Source organism: Coenobita brevimanus, chromosome 44 (genome assembly GCF_032717465.1).
Source record: "Coenobita brevimanus isolate Jiangsu-jjx chromosome 44, ASM3271746v2, whole genome shotgun sequence".
Taxonomy (NCBI): Eukaryota; Metazoa; Arthropoda; class Malacostraca; order Decapoda; family Coenobitidae; genus Coenobita; species Coenobita brevimanus.
The window spans coordinates 49,903,519-49,924,608 of NC_136997.1; the positions used below are offsets into that span (position 1 = coordinate 49,903,519).

At 42.3% G+C, this 21,090-nt stretch overlaps 2 protein-coding genes across 2 annotated transcripts in view; both read left to right on the forward strand.

The window, feature by feature from the left end:
• Positions 1-984: 984 nt before the first annotated feature.
• LOC145398115 (retinol dehydrogenase 12-like) lies at positions 985-13,226 on the forward strand. Its single transcript, XM_080271069.1, has 7 exons — positions 985-1,077; positions 4,382-4,576; positions 5,014-5,202; positions 6,020-6,178; positions 7,322-7,441; positions 8,842-9,025; positions 13,133-13,226. Exons 1-7 carry the CDS (start codon positions 1,053-1,055, stop codon positions 13,224-13,226), a joined length of 966 nt encoding a protein of 321 aa, XP_080127195.1. The 5' UTR covers positions 985-1,052.
• Positions 13,227-19,380: 6,154 nt separating this feature from the next.
• The window catches only part of ATPCL (ATP-citrate synthase), a 62,131-nt gene continuing 60,421 nt past the window's right edge, over positions 19,381-21,090 (forward strand). Inside the window, exon 1 of the mRNA XM_080271154.1 lies at positions 19,381-19,450. The gene's annotated coding sequence lies outside the window, so the exon portion shown is untranslated. The remainder of the gene's footprint in view (positions 19,451-21,090) is intronic.

Here is a 21,090-nt window from a genome sequence, read left to right on the forward strand (position 1 = left end):
GCGCAATATTTTTCTTCTCTCTAACTCCCTCTCTCACTCCCTCTCTCTTTATTTTTCTCACTCTCTCTACAAAAACTTACACACTTTCACACATTCCAGTCCCCTCTCTTTCGCTCTCACACCCCCCTTTCCAATATTCCCTCACTCTCTCTCACACTCACTCTTCCCTTTTCTCTCACTATTTCACTTTCTCTCACTGTCTCACACTCCCTCTCACATCCCCCCCCCTCTCAAATTTTCTCACTCTCTCTCTCTCTCATTCCATCATCTTCTTTTTGACTCTCTTTCTCCTTTTGAATCACTCTCTCGCCTCATACTTTCTCACCCTCACTCCACAAACCTTTCTCTTACATTTACTCTCTCTCTCTCTCTCCCCAAGCTTCACCCTCTCTCACTCACTCTCACACCCCTTTTCCCCTTTCCCCCTCTCTCATTCACCTTCTCCCCTCTCTCTCACTCTCTCACACTCTCTCTCTCTCATTCACTCTTTCTTTCTCATTCTCATTCCACCAGCCTGTCCCTCTCTCACGCACCCCCCCTTCCCTTCACTCCCTCTCATTCCCACCTCTTCCCCACTCCCTCCCTCTCACTCCCACCTCTTCCCCACTCCCTCCCCTTCACTCCCTCACACACCCACCTCTCCCCCTCTCACTCCCTCACACACCCACCTCTCCCCCACCCCCTCCCCTTCACTCCCTCTCACTCCCTCACACACCCACCTCTCCCCGACCCCCTCCCTCTCATTTCCTCACACATCCACCTCTCCCCGACCCCCTCCCCCTCACTCCCTCTCACTCCCTCACACACCCACCTCTCCCCCTCTCACTCCCTCTCACTCCCACCTCTTCCCCACCCCCTCCCTCTCACTCCCTCTCACTCGCTCACACTCCCGCCTCTCCCAGTCACTCCCTCACTCACTTCTTCACTCTCTCACTCCGGCAGCGTGCAGGATGTGGAATTTAGACGCTTTCCGGGCGTTTTCGAGTCTCAAGTGGCTCTCAGTGCGATATTTCACAACGGGATGGGAACTGTTCTTCAGAGAGGAGTTGTATATGCTGCTTTTCCTGGGAGGCATAAGTAAGTTAGAGTGATTTAGAGTGACGTAGAGTGAGTGAGAGTGAGTTAGAGTGAGTTTGAGTGAAATAGAGTGAGTTAGAGTGATTTAGAGTGAATTAGAGTGAGGTAGAGTGAATTAGAGTGAGTTAGCGTGATTTAGAGCGACAGAGTGACTAGATGTGTTAAAGCGAGTGACTTTGGATAAGTTAGAGTGATTTAGAGTGCGTTAGAGTGAGTTAGAGTGACTGTGGAAGAGTTAGAGTGATTTAGAGTGATTTAGAGTGAACTAGAGTAAGTTAGAGTGAATTAGAGTGAGTTAGAGAGATTTAGTGTGTTAGAGTGACTTTGAATGAGTCAGAATGAGTTAGAGTGAGAAGATGTGTTAGAGTGAATGTGAGTGTTTGGATGAGTTAGGGTGATTTAGAGTGTGTTAGAGTGTGTTAGAGTGGCTGTGGAGGAGTTAGAGTGATTTAGAGCGAGTTAGAGTGATTTAGAGTGAGTAAGAGTGACCGTCGAGGAGCCTGGGTGAGTTAGAGAAAGTTAGAGTTAGAGTGACTGTGGAGGTGTTAGAATGAGGTAGAGTGATTTAGAGTGATTTAGAGTTAATTAGAGTGATTTAGAGTGACTTGGAGTGATTTAGAGTGAGGTAGAGTGAAAGTTTGGTTTTTAGAGTGAGTGCGTGTGACCTAGGGTGAAGAGTGAACTGTAACAATGAGTGTCTGTGAGAGTTAGAGTGACGTTGATGAGTGAAAGTGGGTGAATCAGAGTGACTTAGAGTGAGTGAGAATGAAAGTGAGTGAGCTGAAGTGAATCAGAGTGAGAAGATAATTATGTTAGACTGAATTAGAGTGAGATTAAAGTTAGTAGATTTGTTAGTGTGAAGTGAATCAGAATGAAGGGTGTCAAGAGTGAAAGAGAGTGAGTTAAGAGTGAGAGGAGGTGAGCTGGAATGGGTGTGTGTTAGAGTGAGAGTGAGCTAGGGTGAGTGTGTGAGTTAGTGTGGGTGTGTTAGTGAAAGTGAGTGAGTAGTTAGAATGAATGTGTGACTTACAGTGAGAGTGGATGTGCTGGAGTGAAAATGAAGAGAGAGAGAGAGAGCGAGAGATTCAAATGTATCAGAATGAGGGTTGGTACGTTTGAGTGAGAGTAAGAGTGAGTGAATTAAAGCGAGTGAGTGACAGAAAAAGACAATATTACGGCTCTACATCCTTTACATAGCACTTCTTCGTGACTAGCATCGTATTCTAGTGCTAATCTAGTGTTTCAACGTAGACTTATATATATTTTAGAGCTCGGTGGTACGATAAGACAATACTACTGTTCTACATCCTTTCAATTGCACTTCTTCGTGACTAGCATAATTTCTACTATTAATCTCTTGTTACAGCTCTGTGATAATACTATGGCTCTACATCGTTTGCATAGCACTTCTTCGTGACTAGCACAAATTTCACTATTCATCTATTGTTACACATGTGGTTTTAGAGTCTCCGTAACACCTGATCCTTAGCGATTTATTCCGCTCTCTCTCTCTCTCTCTCTCTCTCTCTCTCTCACACACACACACACACACACACACACACACACACACACACACACACACACACACACACACACACACACACACACACACACACACACACACACACACACACACACACATTATCCTCTTGTATGTTATTAATGCAAAAAAATAATTCCTTCATCTTAACCTGGCGGAGATATTCGTCCTTCAGCAGACTCTATCCTTCCCGTGGCTCTTCTTCGTGACTAGCATTAAAATGAATACAAGACTATATATCATTATTAAACCACATAGAGTCAAGAAAATAATAAGGTGTAATAAATAAAATAAATCGGTCAGGAAAAGTTACTAAGGAGCCTGGAAGATTTGGCCATTATCAAAATCACGTAAGATACAAAAGAATTCTAAGGTAAAATGCATAAAATAAATCGATCAAGAAAAGTAGTTAAGGAGAGCGCAAGAATATTTCACTATCAAAGTCACATGAATAAAAAAAACAAAAGACTGATGAGGTATAATACATAAAATACATAAAATACATAAAATAAATCGGTCAGGGATAGTTGCTAAGGAACCTGCAAGGTCTACGAGTATACGATCTTAGTCACAGTGACGGGGCAGAACTGATGCCGTTTTTTACGAGTCTCTGAACAGGAAAAACTCGTCTTTAAAACAGTGTGTGTGTGTGTGTGTGTGTGTGTGTGTGTGTGTGTGTGTGTGTGTGTGTGTGTGTGAGAGAGAGAGAGAGAGAGAGAGAGAGAGAGAGAGAGAGGGTAACAAATTAACTCTCCTAATGCTCTTATTCTCGTCGGTTGAGGAAGCTCCCTGACACCTCTTCCTCAGCAATTTATTTTTAGATATGACTAGTTAATATCCCTTTGCACGTTATTTATGCAGAGTATGACGATATTAGAAGGATGTATGTAAAACAGAATAGGACATTAACACATATTAGAACACAAAATGGGAGAGCAAGGTGTGTATAGGAGTGGTATATGATGCCTCTCTTCAACTATCGCCTCTTGTGTTGCGAGGACGGCTATCAGCGTAATTCCCTATCCTGTACTATTTATTTCTTATTCCCACCTACACCTACGCCCACACCAGCAGACTGAGCCGATAAAATACCCTCAAGTGAGTTCCTATACTGTGAACTTCCATCTATATGTGTATACTCAAAATGCTGCCTCTTTATTTACGCCTGGAGAGGGTTCAAGATGGGCTGAAACGGTTGCATCTTCACAATAATCGTCATTTATATAGACAGCTGTTCTCCCATTTGTTTATTTACTTGGCTGTGGTGCTGGACTGGGGCTCCTTCACGTGGTGGGCCAGATATTACCGGGTGACTGGATGCCTGGCTAAAGAAACGTCCCTCAACTCCCTCCCTGCGCCCCGAAAGGAGAATGGTGGACTGCAGGAGAGGGGTTACTTCAACCGCGTTCACGTCCAGATGAGCTTAAGACAACAACGACAACAGCAGCAAAAACAACAGCAAAAGCAACAAGAACAATGACATCAGTATAAGGACATGTAAATCAAAACATTATTATTATTTTTATTATTATTATTATTATTATTATTATTATTATTATTATAATTAGTAGTAGTAGTAGTAGTAGTAGTAGTAGTAATAGTAGTAGAAGCAGTGTTAGTATTAATATTAGTATTAGTATTGTCGTAGTTGTTGTTGTTACTACTACTACTACCACCACCACCACCACCACCACCACCACCACCACCACCACCATCATCATCATCACCATCATCACTCTATCACAATTATTTCTCTCCTTACAGTATGGGCCATTGACTTAATTCTTGGATCTGAACTCTCGTGCCGTCTCTTCCACTTCTTCCTCGTCATAATGTTTCGTCGATTTCTGGCGGGAGGGTTTTGCACATCGAACAAGCGTATGGACGGCCAGACGGTTGTTATTACCGGCTGCAACGTCGGGATTGGCAAAGAGACGGCCCGGGACATGAGCTGGAGAGGTACGAGGCTGTTTGTATTCCAGGAGAAGACGTTCGTGGAGTACCGCGTTTTCCTTCTAAAAGATTTCTGCTGCTATATTGTTCATCGGTGTATACGAGGATAATGAAATACTACATATCTGAGAAATGAGTAGATTATAATTACCATTTAGGCTTATCTATTGTTTGCGTTTAATGTAATAGAGTCCATAACGAAATTATAGTTTTTTTTTTTTGTTAATTTTAGCGACTTTAGTTTAAAAAAATGGTTATCGAACTGTAATTGCAAGGTAAACATGTACAATGCAAGCAAGTACATTTTTACAGCCAGTGTAATATGTACAACTATTTCAAAAGGCTAAAAGTGGGTTCTGATACGGTCTATGCCAGCACCCGGGAACGTAAACATTATTCCTTGCCTGAGTTGCAGTGCTTCATAAACATCTTACCATCACCAGGAGCCAAGATCATCATGGCGTGCCGCAACACCACAATGGCCGAAAAAGCCGCTGCCGAAATCTGCAGCCAGACAGGCGGTGAGCTGGAGGTGATGAAGCTGGATCTAAGCTCACTAAACTCCATCAGGGCCTTCGCTTCCGACCTGACCGCCAAGGAGGACAAGATACACATGCTGATAAACAATGCAGGTAGCCGAATCACTTAACTTGTCCCCCGCATTCTCTTCTTTAGCGATTTATTTTTGGATATGGTTGGTTAGTATCCCTTTTTATGTTATTTATGCAAGGCGATATCGTAAGAAATTATGGAGCTCAGAAGAGTACCATTAAGGGTAAAAAGGAAAATAAATCGCTTAGGAAAAGATGATTGGGAACTTCCTTAACGAATGGGAATTAGGGCCAGAGACTTTGCTTCATGTTAGTCTGTATTTCAAGTTACAAAGTTCATTTAGGATTCTCAGGTAGCTTTTTAGTGAGAGATAGCGTGAAGAAAATTGTGTGTGTGTGTGTGTGTGTGTGTGTGTGTGTGTGTGTGTGTGTGTGTGTGTGTGTGTTGCCCATTTCTGCAGATAGGAGTCGGATTTGAGATACAGGTGAGGATTATTCGCGTTCGCTAATTTTTTCGCGGTGATTTCCTTCACCTTGATCCGGATTTCCCGTCTTTAATGGCCTAATCTTTTGTAAATTAATCCCCTCATAGTCAAGAGAGCTGTAAGATTTCTGTTCCAGCTGAGATAGAGAGAGAGAGAGAGAGAGAGAGAGAGAGAGAGAGAGAGATGATCACGAACGACTTGGATGACATCTTGCTGAGGATTTTACTAATTTAACGAGGGATTTAAGTGAAAGATTTATGTAAGGGATATATATGAGGATGTAGGTGATGGATTTAAGTGATGGATTTAAGTTTGGGATTTAAATGAGGGATTTAAGTGAAGGATATAAGTGCGGAATTTAAGTGGAGAGTTTAAGTCCAATGTATGTTACTTCTTGCTTTTTTTCCCCCCAGGTGTGATGTTTTGTCCATACGCGAAGACAGAGGATGGGTTTGAGATGCAGATGGGGACCAACCACCTGGGCCATTTCCTCCTGACGGTGCTGCTGCTGCCACTGCTCTCTAAAGGCCACCCGGCACGCATCATCAATGTCTCCTCGCTTGGCCATGCACGTTCGTCATCTTAAATTTATTCTTTGTCATTATTTAAAGTCCCTTTTGTGTTATTGTTGGTGTTTTATTACGTAGCTTGCATAATTTCTTGCTGGGTAGTGTTATAAAGGGTTCTGGACATTTTTAAACACATATACAGTAATTCACAGCAATAACAATGCTTCCCCCGTCGTACCCTCCCACCACCATCCCAGCCCATGGCACCCACGCCTCTCCGCCCATCCCTACCAGATCTGAAAAACCTGAACTGTAATCTCTCAAACACACTGATCTAAGCATACATAAGGCTCATCTTTTAATACATATTTTAATGATCATGACCTGAAGCCATTTGTGTTGACCTAAATGTATCTCATGAATTTAAAGGACCTTGATGTGTAAAAAGGACCTTGGCTGACTAATATGATTTTTTTGTTTTTGTTTTTTTGCTGGCTTTGTCTTTTGGATCATTCCTCCTTACGTTAAAAAAATACATAACATATATTCTTGTATGTGTAAAGTTTATTCTTATGGTATAGGCTAAAAAAGGAACTCATTAATGTTTAAAAATACAGGTCTGATAAGATACAAAAATACCAACCAAACTGAGAAAGAAGATTCAGATTATGAAAAAGAAAAAAGAGAGAGAGACCAATAACATACGTAAAAATCTTGTCCTTTTTTAAAATTAATTCAAATTAACTAAAAAAAAAAAACTATCTATCTGTCTATCTATTGCCAGATGCCTCAATCCCGTAAGGGGTGGCTACAAACAAATCTCCATGTCGCTCTGTCCAGCACCATTTCACTGTCCTCCTCCCAGCCCACACCCCCCCTCTCTCATATTCCTCTCCACTCCATCCTTCCATCTTATCCTCGGCCTCCCTCTCCCTCTTCCTCCCTTCACCTCACTTACATACAGTACACTCTCCTCGTTAGTCTCTAGCTCTCCATCCTCTCCACATGGCCAAAACACCTCAGTGCATTTCTCCTAACGCTTTCTACCACATCCACATCCACACCACGACGCTCCCTCACTTCCTCAATTGTCAGTCTGTCTCTGAGATAAGCAAACCATACGAACTTGGCGATGCATAGTGGAAATATGTAATCTTAACAATGTACAAGGAAAAAACAATGCTCAGTATTTTTACAACGTTTCAGCTGGCAAGATACCCTTCAGTGATATGAACTACGAGAAAGGCTACGACAAATACCAGGCCTACTTCAACAGCAAGCTGGCCAACATCCTCTTCACACGACAGCTGGTGAAGAAATTGAAGGGTGGGTATTTTTAATGACTGTGAATGAAAAAAAAAAAAAAACAATGATTGGAAAATGCAGCTTTACTGAATGTTAGATATTTCAATTGTCCTCTTCTACGTACACTTGCTTCAAAAGTATATGGAAAAATCACCAGCGAGGAGCCTACACTTGGTTCCATTGTGCAGTCTTGGTGGAGTAGCTGCGGCATACACCCGGGAGCCAAACCTCCTCATATTTCCCAGCACCTCGCCGTGGGAAGGACCCTGGCCCGACCCTGGTGAGGCGCTGTCTGCCACAAGGGAGTGCCGGTTCCCTACGCTGTGTACTCGTATGTATTGTACTTTACCTGCAGGACGGCCCCACAGAAACAGATGCTTACCTGTGGTCGGCAGGTCTGCTCGGTCAGACAGATAGGGGATAAGCAACAACAACAACAACAACTACAGCAGCAACAACAACAGTAACTACTACAACAATAACTAACTTCAGTATGAGAAACTACCAAAGTCTCACTAAGTCAGTTAAATAAGGTGGAGATGGGACAAACTTTCTGTTTTTTTTTCCCTAATCAAAAAAGTGCTAGTAAACAAGCACTGCGTGGCTGGGTGCACTGTCGTAGTGAAGCAGCCACCCGCCATTGCAGCTCTCGTGTAGTTTGCGTCTCACGGTTTCACAAAAATGTTGAAGACTTTCGGGTAGAAGACTGTATTTACACTAGTTCATCTGGAGAGACTTCTTCGTGCATTTTTTTCCTTCCATGTAGAAGTGAGCAGCATGACCCTCGTTTGTGATGTTGCTATAATGTTTTTGTCTCATTTATCTGTTTATTTATGTGTTTGTTTGCCTCAGTGACTTAAGTGTATTCCACAGGGAGCTCTGCCTTTAGGGTTGGTCATTTGCGAGGATATGTTGGCTGCGAAAAATTGACGGCGCACAGACACAAATCCTTCCCCTTGCCCTTGCCATGGTGCACTGGCTCGTGGGATCGTATGGCCCGGTTTATATAGCAAGTGGAGGAGTGTTGATGTATAAGAAGCAATGACTAAATAACTGGGCACTGTTTAGAAATTGATGTTATGATGTCAGAGCGTTTTTATCTCATCTTTTAATTGATGATGATGATAATAATGATGATGATGATGAGGATGAGGATGATAATGATGATAAAGATGGTGGTGGTGGTGATGATGATGATGATGAGATGGAGGAGGAGGAATAGTAGGACGTGGAGGAAGAGGAGAGTTATGATAATGATGATGATAAAGAAAATGATGATGATGATAATGATGATGATGATGATGAGAAGGAGCAGGAGAGAGAGACGTATAATGAAAAAAGAAGAAGAAGAAGAAGACGAAGATGATTAAATTGACGATGAAAATACTACTACTACTACTACTACTAAGTCATTTTCGCAGGTACCAATGTCCAAGCTTTCTCCCTTCACCCTGGTTCTGTTCAGAGTAACTTAGGAAGACATTTAACGGGTGAGTGGATGTCGCGGTGGATCGCTACCATGCTGGTGAAGACTACTGCAGAAGGAGCACAGACTACGGTGTACTGTGCTCTCGTGGCTACACAGCAAGAGCCTTACTACTACAGGTAATAGAGTTAAGTACATTTTTTTATCAGTCTACTCCTCTCTCTCTTTATTAGCTTTACTTCTACAGGTCCCCAGGGGGGGGGACCATAAATGCCCCCGCCATCTGCCCCTCTCCCGGTGACGACTCGAGGTGCCTGGAACCACTGTCTGACTCTCTTCTTCTTCATTTCTGCAACATTCGCGGCCTTTCATCTAACTTTCGCTCTGTTGAGCACCACCTCTCCTCCTCTAAACCTCACCTTCTTTTTCTAACGGAAACTCAGCTGTCTGAGGCAACTGACAGCAAACCCTTTTCTGTATCCTCCTACTTTCTCTATACTCATTTCAAAGCCAAAGGTGGCTGTTGTGTATACATACGCAACGACTTATCTTGCTCTCGTGTTCCTGAACTTGATTCTTCTGAATTCTCCACTCTCTGGCTTCGGCTTTCCTGTCATTCTCTGACTAAATATATCTGTGCTGTTTACTTATCCCCTAATTCTACTGACTATCAAAAATTCTTCGACTATCTTACTTCTACGATGGAACACATTCTGTCCATTTCTCCTTTCTCTGAAATCTCCATTCTTGGAGATTTCAATGTTCACCACCACCTTTGGCTCTCCTCTCCTTTCACGGATCCACCTGGTGAACAAGCCTACATCTTTTCTATCCTTAATGACCTAGAGCAGCTTGTACAGCACCCTACCCGTATCCCTGACCGCCTTGGAGAGAGCTCCAACATACTTGACCTCTTCCTCACAACTAATCCTTCAGCTTACTCTGTTAATCTTTTCTCTCCGTTGGGCTCCTCCGATCACAACCTTATTACCTTAACCTGTCCTATCGCTCCAGTACGGCCTGCGGACCCTCCAGGGAAACGTCGTCTCTGGCATTTTGGAGCTGCGGACTGGGAGGCCCTCAGGCAGTACTTCTTTGATTTTCCCTGGAATGATTATTGCTTCCATGGCCGTGAGCCATCTGAGTGTGCCTTGCGCATTACGGAGGTTATTCTCTCGGGCATGGAAGCATACATTCCTTTCTCATATCCTTTGACTAACGCAAGAAAGCCTTGGTTTAATCACGCTTGTTCTAATGCTGTCCGCAACAAGGAGAAGGCCTACAAAAGGTACCGGAGCCAACCCATCCCTGAATCACATAATCTTTACGTTTCTGCCCGGAATCGTGCTAAGTCTGTTCTTCGCTCTACTAAAAATAATTTCATCCATACTAAATGCTCTCAACTCTCCAACTCGAATTCTTCCCGCTCCTTCTGGCACCTTGCCAAAAATCTTTCTAACAACTTTACCTCATCATCCTTCCCTCCTCTTTTCTACTCTGATGGTTCTGTAGCTATTTCTTCTACTGATAAAGCAGATCTCTTCGCACAGACTTTCTCCTCCAATTCCACCTTAGACGATTCCGGTGCTGTTCCTCCATCACTTCCCCCCTCTGACTTCCTCATGGCTGACATTAAAATTTCTTCAGTTGATGTATTTTCTGCCATTACTGGCCTCAGTACTAACAAGGCATATGGGCCTGATGGGGTCCCTCCTGTTGTTCTCAAAAACTGTGCTTCTGTGCTTACACCCTGCCTAGGCAAACTATTTCGCCTTTGTCTGTCAACTTGTACCTTTCCTTCTTGCTGGAAGTTTGCTCTCATTCAGCCAGTCCCAAAGAAGGGTGACCACTCCCAACCCTCCAACTATCGTCCAATTGCTTTAACGTCCTGTATTTCAAAAGTTTTCGAGTCAATTCTTAATAAAAAAATTTTAAGGCATCTTTCCTATCACAACCTTCTTTCCGATCGTCAGTATGGGTTCCGTCAGGGACGCTCCACTGGCGATCTTCTCACCTACCTTTCAGACTCCTGGTCATCCTCCTTTCGGGACTTCGGCGAAAGCTTTGCCATTGCACTTGACATCTCAAAGGCTTTCGATCGAGTCTGGCATAAATCTTTAATTTCCAAACTGCCCTCCTACGGTTTCTATCCTTCTATCTGTACCTTCATCGCTAGCTTCCTTTCTGGTCGTTCTATAGCTGCTGTCGTAGACGGCCATCGTTCTTCTCCTAGATCTATCAACAGTGGTGTTCCTCAGGGCTCTGTCCTATCACCAACTCTCTTCCTTTTATTCATCAATGATCTTCTAAGCTGTACATCTAACTCTATCCACTCATACGCTGATGACTCCACCCTTCACCTTTCCATTCGGTTCCCGCAACGCCCATCTCAACAGTTACTTCAAGAAACAAGGGATGAGGCTATGGCACACCTAATGTCTGACTTGGCTCATATCTCTGACTGGGGTAAAAATAATATGGTTGTCTTTAATGCTTCTAAGACTCAGTTCTTACACCTATCAACCCGACAAAATCTTCCACAGGTATACCCACTAATGTTTAATAATATTCAGATTAATCCTGCATCATCCTTGAACATGCTTGGGGTTTCATTTACTCGGGACTTATCTTGGAAAGATCATATTGCATCTCTTGTAAAATCTGCTTCCAAGAGATTGGGTGTGCTAAGCCGACTCCGCTCTTTCTTTACCCCTGCACAATTGTTGACTCTATACAGGGGTTTTATCCGCCCCTGTGTGGAGTACAACTCTCATGTGTGGGGAGGCTCCCCACATACAGCTCTTCTCAATAGGGTGGAGTCAAAGGCTTTTCGTCTCATTAACTCTCCTCCTCTTACTGACTCCCTTCAACCTCTGTCTCTTCGCCGCACTGTTGCATCTTTATCTCTTTTCTATCGCTACTTTAATGGTCACTGCTCCTCTGAACTGTCTGCATGCATTCCTCCACCTCTACGACGGGCGCGTAGCACCCGTCTGGCAGCAAACTCTCATCCCTTTTCTGTCCAACTCTCTAATGCAAGAGTTAACCGTTACTCCCAGTCTTTCATTCATGCAACAGGTCAGCTCTGGAACTGTCTCCCTCTGTCTGTATTTCCTCCTGCCTATGATCTCCAGTCTTTCAAACGCAGTGTGTCCAGGCATCTCAAAATGATCGGATCTTGAATTTGGCTCTCTATTGTATTTTGTTTTTCTCTTGGAGGGAACTGTTACTGCGGGCTCATGGCCTTTGGTTCCTTCTTCCTCGCATAAAAAAAAAAAAAAAAAAAAAAAAAAAAAAAGTAATTCTTTTTTTCCTGAGTTACGTCTTTCATTCTTCTTTTATCTTTCCCTCTTCCTTCCTTCCTTCTTTTTTTTTTTTAGTTCCTTTCCTTTTTCTTCCTGAGTTACTTTTTTTTCCTGAGTTACTTTCTCCTTTCTTCCTATCTCCCTTCCTTTCTTTCCTCCTTCCTCCCTTCCTTCCTTTCTTTCCTCCTTCCTCCCTTCCTTCCTTTCTTTCCTCCTTCCTTCCTTCCTTCCTTTCTTTCCTCCTTCCTTCCTTCCTTCCTTTCTTTCCTCCTTCCTTCCTTCCTTCCTTCTTTACTTATTTATTCATTTATCAGGCAGTAATGCTTCTTGTTTTGATATGCCTCTCTCTCTCTCTCTCTCTCTCTCTGGAAGTATGAATGTAGATCTTCCTTACTGGCATCGGTCCAAGGCATCAAATTATACCCAGTCTATAGGGACATAAATGAGGTTAGTGTGAGTTGGAGGGAAGGCAGACTGAAGGCGGAGGGATTCAGAGGCTTAGCTATACAGTAGAGAGAGAGGAAAAACCTAATGTAGTTTACCTTTCATTTCCGTCTTCTTCTTCTTCTTCTTCTTCATTGTTGTTGTTTTTCAAAGTTATTTGGGAAGTCAAAAGGCATAATTGTTAACCCTACTGATAATAATAATAATAATAATAATAATAACCTTCATAATCATCATCATCATCATCTTCTTCTTCTTCTTGATCATTATCATCATCATCATCTTCTTCCTTCTCCCCCTCCTCCTCCTCCTCTTCCTCCTCCTCCTCATCATCATCATTTTCTTCATCATCATCATCATCATCATCATCACCTTCTTCGTCTACTTCATAATCATCATCATCATCAACTTCTTCTTCTTCATAATCATCATCTTCCTCCTCCTCCTCCTCCTCATCTTCATCATCATCACCTCCTCCTCTTCCTTCGTCTTGCGTGCGGTCGATAGGTACGATCCTTACTCTCCCTCCCTCCCCAGTGACTGCGCCCCCGCGTATGCCGTGGCCGCCGCTAGAGACGACGAAGCGGCGGAGCGACTGTGGCAGGTGTCGGAGAAAATGGTTGGCCTGTGAGAGATTTGGGCCCTCTCTCTCTCTCTCTCTCTCTCTCTCTCTCTCTCTCTCTCTCTCTCTCTCTCTCTCCCTCTCTATCTATCTATCTGTCTGTCCGTCTGTCTGTCTGTCTGTCTGTCTCTCACTGTTTGTCTATCTGTCTGTCTGCCTGTCTCCCCCCCCCTCTCTCTCTCTCCCTCTCTCTTCCTCACCCACTCACTCAACCTTCTTCCCTCCTTCCTTCCTTCCGTCCTTCCATACCACCACGTCAACAGTTAACCCAAACCATCCCTCAAATCTAAACCCTTGTGGACTACATATAGGCGCCGCAGCCCACTAAACCACCAGGATTTTCTATATTTCCTCTATGATTACCACTGAATGAAATAAATGGCTTCTATGGCAGCAGAACACCATTAGGCTAGTCACACTGTACAGTATACACCAAAAGGGAGCGCTACAACGAGTGAGTGGATGGTGTGCAGCTTAATTTCAAGTTGAGTTAAATTTTGAATATACTGTACCTATCAAAATATCAGTTTTTGTCTTCTTATATATATTGCTTTTTTTTTTTTCAATTTACCAAATATTAACTAAAAAAAAATATATATACTCTTTTCACTCTAACTTGGCCTAAAAATTGCCGTCTCCCCACCTTGAACGCTGAGTTGTGACAGCAGACTAACGCTAGAATAGAATACTAGTCACGAAGAAGTGCTGTGGGAAGCCTGTAGAGCTGGGGTATGGTCCTCTTCTGCTACTGGGCGACGTGAAATAAGCTGGACGGAAATCTAGGCCAAGTTAGAGTGAATGGAGTATAGATTTTAAACCAGATTTGAATATTGCTTGACTGTGTAAGGCGATGAGCAATTTAATAAAGTGATTTGCGGTGTTTGCTGTTTATTTTCCTTTGAGAGAGAGAGAGAGAGTAATAAATCGCCTCCTATGCCACACACAATCCGACTCCTTGGCCTTTATTCTCTTCGGGTGAGGAGGTTCCCTAGCACCTGTTCCTTAGCGATTTATTTTTGAATATGGCTGGTTGACATCCTTTTGTACGTTGTTTAGGCAGATTATGGTGATATTTGAAGCATTTATATAACAGAGAATAGGAGAATAAAGAGTAATAAGGAAAATAAGTCGCTTACGAAAAGGTGTTTGGGAGCTTTCATTGTCGACGAGAACGCGAACCCTTGACCTTTCGCAATAATAATAATAATAATAATAATGGTAATGGTAATAGTAATAATAATAATAATAATAATAACAATAATAATGGTTTTCCTTCCGTAGTTTAAGAATTGTTTTGGCAGAAAGAAATAAGGTTACATCTCTGCATTTTCTTTTATCTTACAAAAACTCTTCTGATTTACAAATGGTGAATATGTATGAGAATTTTAAACTGATATATATTAATTTATGCTGATTAACATTAACTTACGCTGATTTACAACATTTGATCAGTCGTCAATATGTATGGAATTTTACACTTACAACCCACACAACCTTCCTGTTTACAAATACTCCATTTTCTTTAACTTGTGGTGGATATTCGACTTTTTGCAGCTAATACTACGACTCGGCATCCTTTCCACGGCACTACTTCGTGACTAGAGCAATATTCTAGTGTTAATCTCCTGTTACGGCTCAGCATTCAAAAGGGAGAGATGCTGATGTTATGCCTGGTTAAAATGAACAGAATATACCTCCCTCTTGCTGTATTTCCCACTGCCTATGATATCCACTCTTTCAAACGCAGTGTGTCCAGGCATCTCGAAATGAACAGATCTTGAATTTGGCGCTCTGTTATCTTGTTTTTTTGTTTTTCTCTTGGAGGGAATAATCGTGAGGGCTCCTGGCCTTTGGTTCCTTCTTTCTTGCATAAAAAAAATAAAATGCAGTCAGCGTTTGGGTAAGAAGGATTTGTTGGGGGACTTTCCAAAGCTCTCTCTCTCTCTCTCTCTCACACCCACCCACCCACCCACACACACACACACACACACACAGGAAGACTTCAATCAGTGTACGTGAGCTTGAGAAAAACTTACTATCGTCGACACACACACACACACACACACACACACACGACTTCAAAATCTCAGTGTATGTGAGCTTGAGAAAAACTTTCGTCGAAACAGGTTTGTTACCCATTTTACATCTGTCGTTTTCTCTCAAGGTGCCTATTGAAAGCGTGCAATGTGTGCAATAAGGCTTACTCTTTCAATTAGTAATCCATGTTGGTCACATCCCCCAAGACCAGGTAAATCGCCTGGCCCGAGCTGCCTGTAGCCTCCTCGTAGCTGCCATCCGCCTCCCTGTGTCCACGACAATTGTCCAGAGAATCCTTCGCGAGGAGTCCAGGGAGGACCTAGCCCTGTGTACCGATGCTGAACGTGCCACTAGTGTCACCATCCAGCACTATGACACCTACCGTGGCGTGACACACCTACGGCAAGCACCCCACCCACACCCGTCGCTGTGATGTGGCCGTCGCCCTCATTCGCCTGGGGTATCGCTCCCCAGGGGAAATCACCGGACGACCGACCCCCGACAGGCCATGTAAACTCTCACAGTCCAATGGATGAAGCATTATCCCATCATATCGTTAACTGCCCAGTTATTGCCCCTTCAGATCCCCTGGACTCTTGTTTTCTGCTTCGTGTACCTACTTCATCACACATCTTGATGTACTCGAAGACATTCTCACCCTTCACCCCGACTTCCTTTCATTGTAATGCCCTAGGACAATGATGGGACATTTTGATATATATATATATATATATATATATATATATATATATATATATATATATATATATATATATATATATATATCATATGCATACACGCCTGTGTGTGTGTGTGTGTGTGTGTGTGTGTTGTCCACACACGCACACATCACGTGCATGTGCATGTGCTGTCCTAGTGCTGGGATTTTGAATCAAGAGGTAATCTTATAATGCATTTCGTTTTTGTCTGTCCATCTACCTGTGTATGTGACGACTTATATGTATCGTCCTTCAACTCCCTCCATATCCCTCAGAAGAAGGAAGGTGTACTGCGGTAACTACTACTGCTACTACCACCACTACTACTACTGTTACCATTTCTACTACCATCACCACCACCACTACCACTACTACTGCTGCTGCTACTGCTACAACCACCACCACCACCACCACTACTGGTACTACTACTACTACTACTACTACCACTACTACTACCAGTGGAGAATAAAACAAGCATCATCACGCTGAAGGGGTTACGGTTGAGTCCTAGTAATCCGAAAATGTATAAATAAATAAATAAATAAACCTCAATCAAATTCACTCTAGAACATCAATTATTTCACATTAACTTATCTCCACATTCCTCTTCATCCCTCTTGCTCCCTCGCACCCACACGCACATGCCTTCTCTCTAGGAAACTGCTTTCACTTTCATCTCTCTCTCTCTCTCTCTGTCCGTGTGTCTGTCTGTCTGTCTCTGTCCGTGTGTGTGTGAGTGTCACACGCACGCACGCACGCACGCACGCACGCACGCGCGCCTCTCGCCGGCTCAGTGGTAACGCCCTTGCTTAGCACCTGCTAAGACGAGGGTTCGCGCCTTGCTCGGGGTGCGAAAAGCAAGGTCCAGAGAATGGAACTTTGGCGAAAAGTTTCACTGACGAAGCGGATGGTCGCTGTTCTCCTTGTGCGTGTGTGAAGGTCAAGCCTTTGCCCTTAGATAGGACTATCTGAGCTCTCAGCTCTCTTCCGGAAGAGTAAAATGCTGATGATCACTACCATCACGTGATCCTGACCGACCCGGGCAATTACACACACCACAGACACGTTATCAGATTATGCAATGACTTAACCTGTCTTCATCAATCTTGGACAGGTAATATTGTCTTCAGCGTCTTGTAACTGGGGGATCAGCATTGCACAGCACATGAGAGGCACCCAGCAGATATCTTGCCTTGATGACCAGTGAAGGATATTGCTGGCCCCCGGGGATGCGTGAAATTAAAAAAAAGAAATCCCTAGTATCATCAGATGCTTCCAGGACTGACACAAGCCACCACTTCCAATCATACATACAGGCAAGGTACTTCTCAGGAACTCCGGCCCAGACTGCTTCAAAATTACAGGACGCGGCTGCTGGTATTACGATGGGAAAGGCTGCGACATGCAAATATCCTGAATTCAAGGAAGAAATGGCTCAATAAGTCCCATCAAAAGGGATAATGTCTAAATCCTTATAGTATACACTGTACAAGTAACTGTCATTGAAGAAGTACAATTGGATTCAATATTACAGCTAGTCAGAAATATGAAGAATTGGCTATCTATAAAAAAAAAAAACTACCGTAAATGATGAAGTGGTTATATAACACCTTTGAATCTTTTTCTTTGTTTTGTGCACAATGGATAACTATACTTTCCTTACAAAAGTTTGAAAAAAGACAAAAATAATCCTTCATGAGAAAATGCACCATCAAAATATGCCAAAAAGTATGTTTTTTTTAGTTCTGAGGCCATATATAGCTGCTTCTGTAACGCCCAATTTTTCATGAAGAACCAAATAACTTCTAGCTTTGGTAGAAGTATGATAATATTGCATAGAATCAAAATTTTGTTCAAAAATATTGAAGATTGACCGAGATATTGAATGTTTTAAATTAGGGAATTCTCGTTCGGAAAAGAAAAAAAAAGGTTTCATTGCGGTAGGTGGTGGTGTTCATCATCCACTAACTTGATGTAGTGCTGCCTACTTCTTCCTTCACCTTTAGCATTCTTTTTCTGCCTCTGCCTTCTCTCTTCCCATTTCTCCCATGTTTCCTGTCACTTTTTATCAATCTTCTTTCCTTTCCAGATGGCTTTACACTGAGTGACAAGCCTAATGGTTTCCAGTAAGCCAGGAAACCATTTACTTTGGTGGTATCCATATAACCAACCCACTCAATCCCCACGTGTTCCCCACGTGTCAACAAGTGGGTTGGCAGAGGGTTGGTGCTCCTCCCCGTAAAACAACTAACTCAAAAGGTCACCCCTGACGAGATTATGGCGTCTGGTTAAAGACCGATTAATTTTCACACTGTGCAAGTTACAAAAAAACAAAACAAAACGTGAATACCTGTTATTAATTAGTCAGTTTTCTATTTTTATATCCTGAGCATATTTCATTTCATTCTAGTTAATATAAGCAGATGGTGATGCTCAGATTACATATTCAAAATGACAAAAAAGAAAACACCCTTTTAGTCCGAACTATAAAAAATTAGAACTAAAAAATTATTTGGAGTACAGTTTTAGGATTTTAAATGGTTGCATGGATTAAATAGAAGCATTTTTTCCTGATTTTTTTCTTTTTTTTTCAGAAATTTCATGACATGAAGAGGAAAATGTTCTCAGTTCTGAGGAGTTGGTGTGGAAAACCCATGTATATTCTCAGCATACCCGTGTAACTTGTTTCTTTTACAGCCTTCTTTGTAGTACTGAATAAGCATTATAAATTTTGTTGGTTGTACATTTCTAATATCTTTTTTCTCATCAGGAAAACTGAATGTCTACTCATTTTATAAAATGCTGTGCACTCGTCCTTGCGACTATTCACAGTATGCCCATGATTAAATTCATCCCATGTCTTGATGCTTGCAGGCGGTGGTGTGAGTGTATCCACCGACTGTAATCAGCTTATACGATAAATATGGAATTTCCTGTCGTCCATAAAACCACACACTAAAAGTACCCTTTACATTATCAACAAGCATAAGCGAGTCGCCATATGGATAACCATATAAGCATACCGGTATGACAGAGAGCCCAAGGGAACAAAAAAATTTTATTTACTGCTGATCTGTGAGAGTGTGGCAAGGATGAGAGGGACGTGTCTGGCCAGTGATGCCAAGTTAGCAGTCTTATCGCTAAATCTGATGACGTACATTTCCATCTAGCGGTAATTTTTAACATATTGCAAAAAGAAATCTAGCAGCATTTTTAGTGACTTTACAAAGTTTTCGCTATATTATGGAGATTATAATGGTTTAACTATGCATTATCATGGATATTTTTTGGATATAGCGATAGTTGGAAGCAAGTTTAGCAATATCTCTGAATTTGGATTTTGGCAACTCTACGGCCAATAGGGACCCAGAGCGAGTGAGACCACAGTGGTGTGAGGTGGTAGTGTGCGCTTGGGAACATCTCTGGGATTACTCACTTCTCATTCATCACTTCACACAGCTGTCTGGAACCAGCCAGGTGGGTTATTGGCCTGTATTCCCTTCAAACGAACTGTAAAAACGGTGTGACGAGGGAGACTAGCGTGGCGAGCCTACATGCACTCGTGTGCAACATAGTCGATCCAACTTGGCATCTCGCATTTCACGTAAATATATATTAATTACTGACAGCATTTAATGAATTGGAAAATATACGCAAAAAATCCAAACACAGCATTTTTCAGTCATCAGTGAATGGACATGTCATAAAAAATTGTAGAAAGTAAAGTTTGGCGAATGCCGTCGTGGCAGCTGCGACTTGTGAACTTCGATAAACGGAACCTGGTACAGTTATCGATTATTATAATATTTTGCGGATTTTTTTTTCCCTGTCAGTGTGTCCGTCCTAGTTGTATTCTGAGTGTCCTTGTTTATTGGTGTCGTTGAGGAATGAGTGCTAATTTAAAACGAATGGGTCTAATAGAAGAGGGAGCGGCCGGCGAATTCTCCAAGCCAGTTTTGTGGTGTATAAAGGGGAAAGACCTTCACTAACTGTTCATCCGGACTGTGTTCCTTACTACTGAAGTCTGCTTAAGGAGGCAAATTCAGGGTGAAAGGCGGTGTTAAATGGGGGTATCAGTACACTTCAGCGTAGTTAAATAAGCCGAGTTACGGGGTGGACGAATTAAATGGAAGTTAAAGGGTGCACGAATTAAATAGAGGTTAAAGGGTGCACGAAATGAAAGAGGCTAAAGGGTGCACGAATTAAATGGAAGTTAAAGGGTGCAAGAATTAAATGGAAGTTAAAGGGTGCACGAATTAAATGGAAGTTAAAGGGTGTACGAAATGAATAGAGGTTAAAGGATGGGCGAATTATAGTTGATAAATGTACAATATTGATCCGAATAACTTTTTTGCCAATATCTGCCTTATTAAATATTTATCGTTATATCGCCTTTGTATCCTCCCTAAAATTTTAATACAACACTTAAATTATTTCGTGATCATGTTTGAATCCTGTATATTTTTTTGCAAGATTGACTTGAAGAGCGAATAATCTAACCATATACGTTGTTCATCCCGAAAAAAAGATTAATTTTGTCAGTTCGGGCAGACTAAAGTAAGAATTGTACATGGTCTTACTTATGCTCCTTTCACTTTAACTTGGCCTAGATTTTCGACCATTTCCAGCTTATTTCGTATTGCTGCTGCTGCTACTATTACTACTACTATTGGGCCAAGTTAAGATGAAAGGAAAATAGCTTACTTTTACCTGATGCTAATAATCCTGTTATTTACTACGCTGAATAAAATCGTCTGGCTTTAGCTGGAATACAATAAGAGTTGTCCCTGCCATGAAAGGGTTAAAGAATTTGCCTGTGAAAATCGAACCTGTATGTCAAGGAAAAATAAATAAATGTGAGGATAATAAAGGAAACAGGTGATTAAAATAATGTTGTTGCTGGGATTGTACTAGAGTTGCCCCTATCGTGAGAGGGGTTAATTGAGCAATATAGTTCGTTCGTTCGTTTGAAGATTCCCTGCATCGCCTCCCTATCCCCCGGAAGGAGGATGGTGGATTGCAGGCGAATTGCAACTCCTTAAGTCCCACGGATTCACATTTAACTGAGCCTGTGACATAAACACGACCAGCAACAGCGATAAGTCAAAGGAAATTGG

Bases quoted from the DNA above. Each gene is read 5' to 3' on its own strand.
- LOC145398115 (XM_080271069.1), top strand. From the start codon at position 1,053: ATGCTGCTTTTCCTGGGAGGCATAA. The intron at 4,577-5,013 runs GTACGAGGCTGT...TACCATCACCAG, and splicing joins CCGGGACATGAGCTGGAGAG to GAGCCAAGATCATCATGGCG. The intron at 6,179-7,321 runs GTTCGTCATCTT...ACAACGTTTCAG, and splicing joins CTCCTCGCTTGGCCATGCAC to CTGGCAAGATACCCTTCAGT.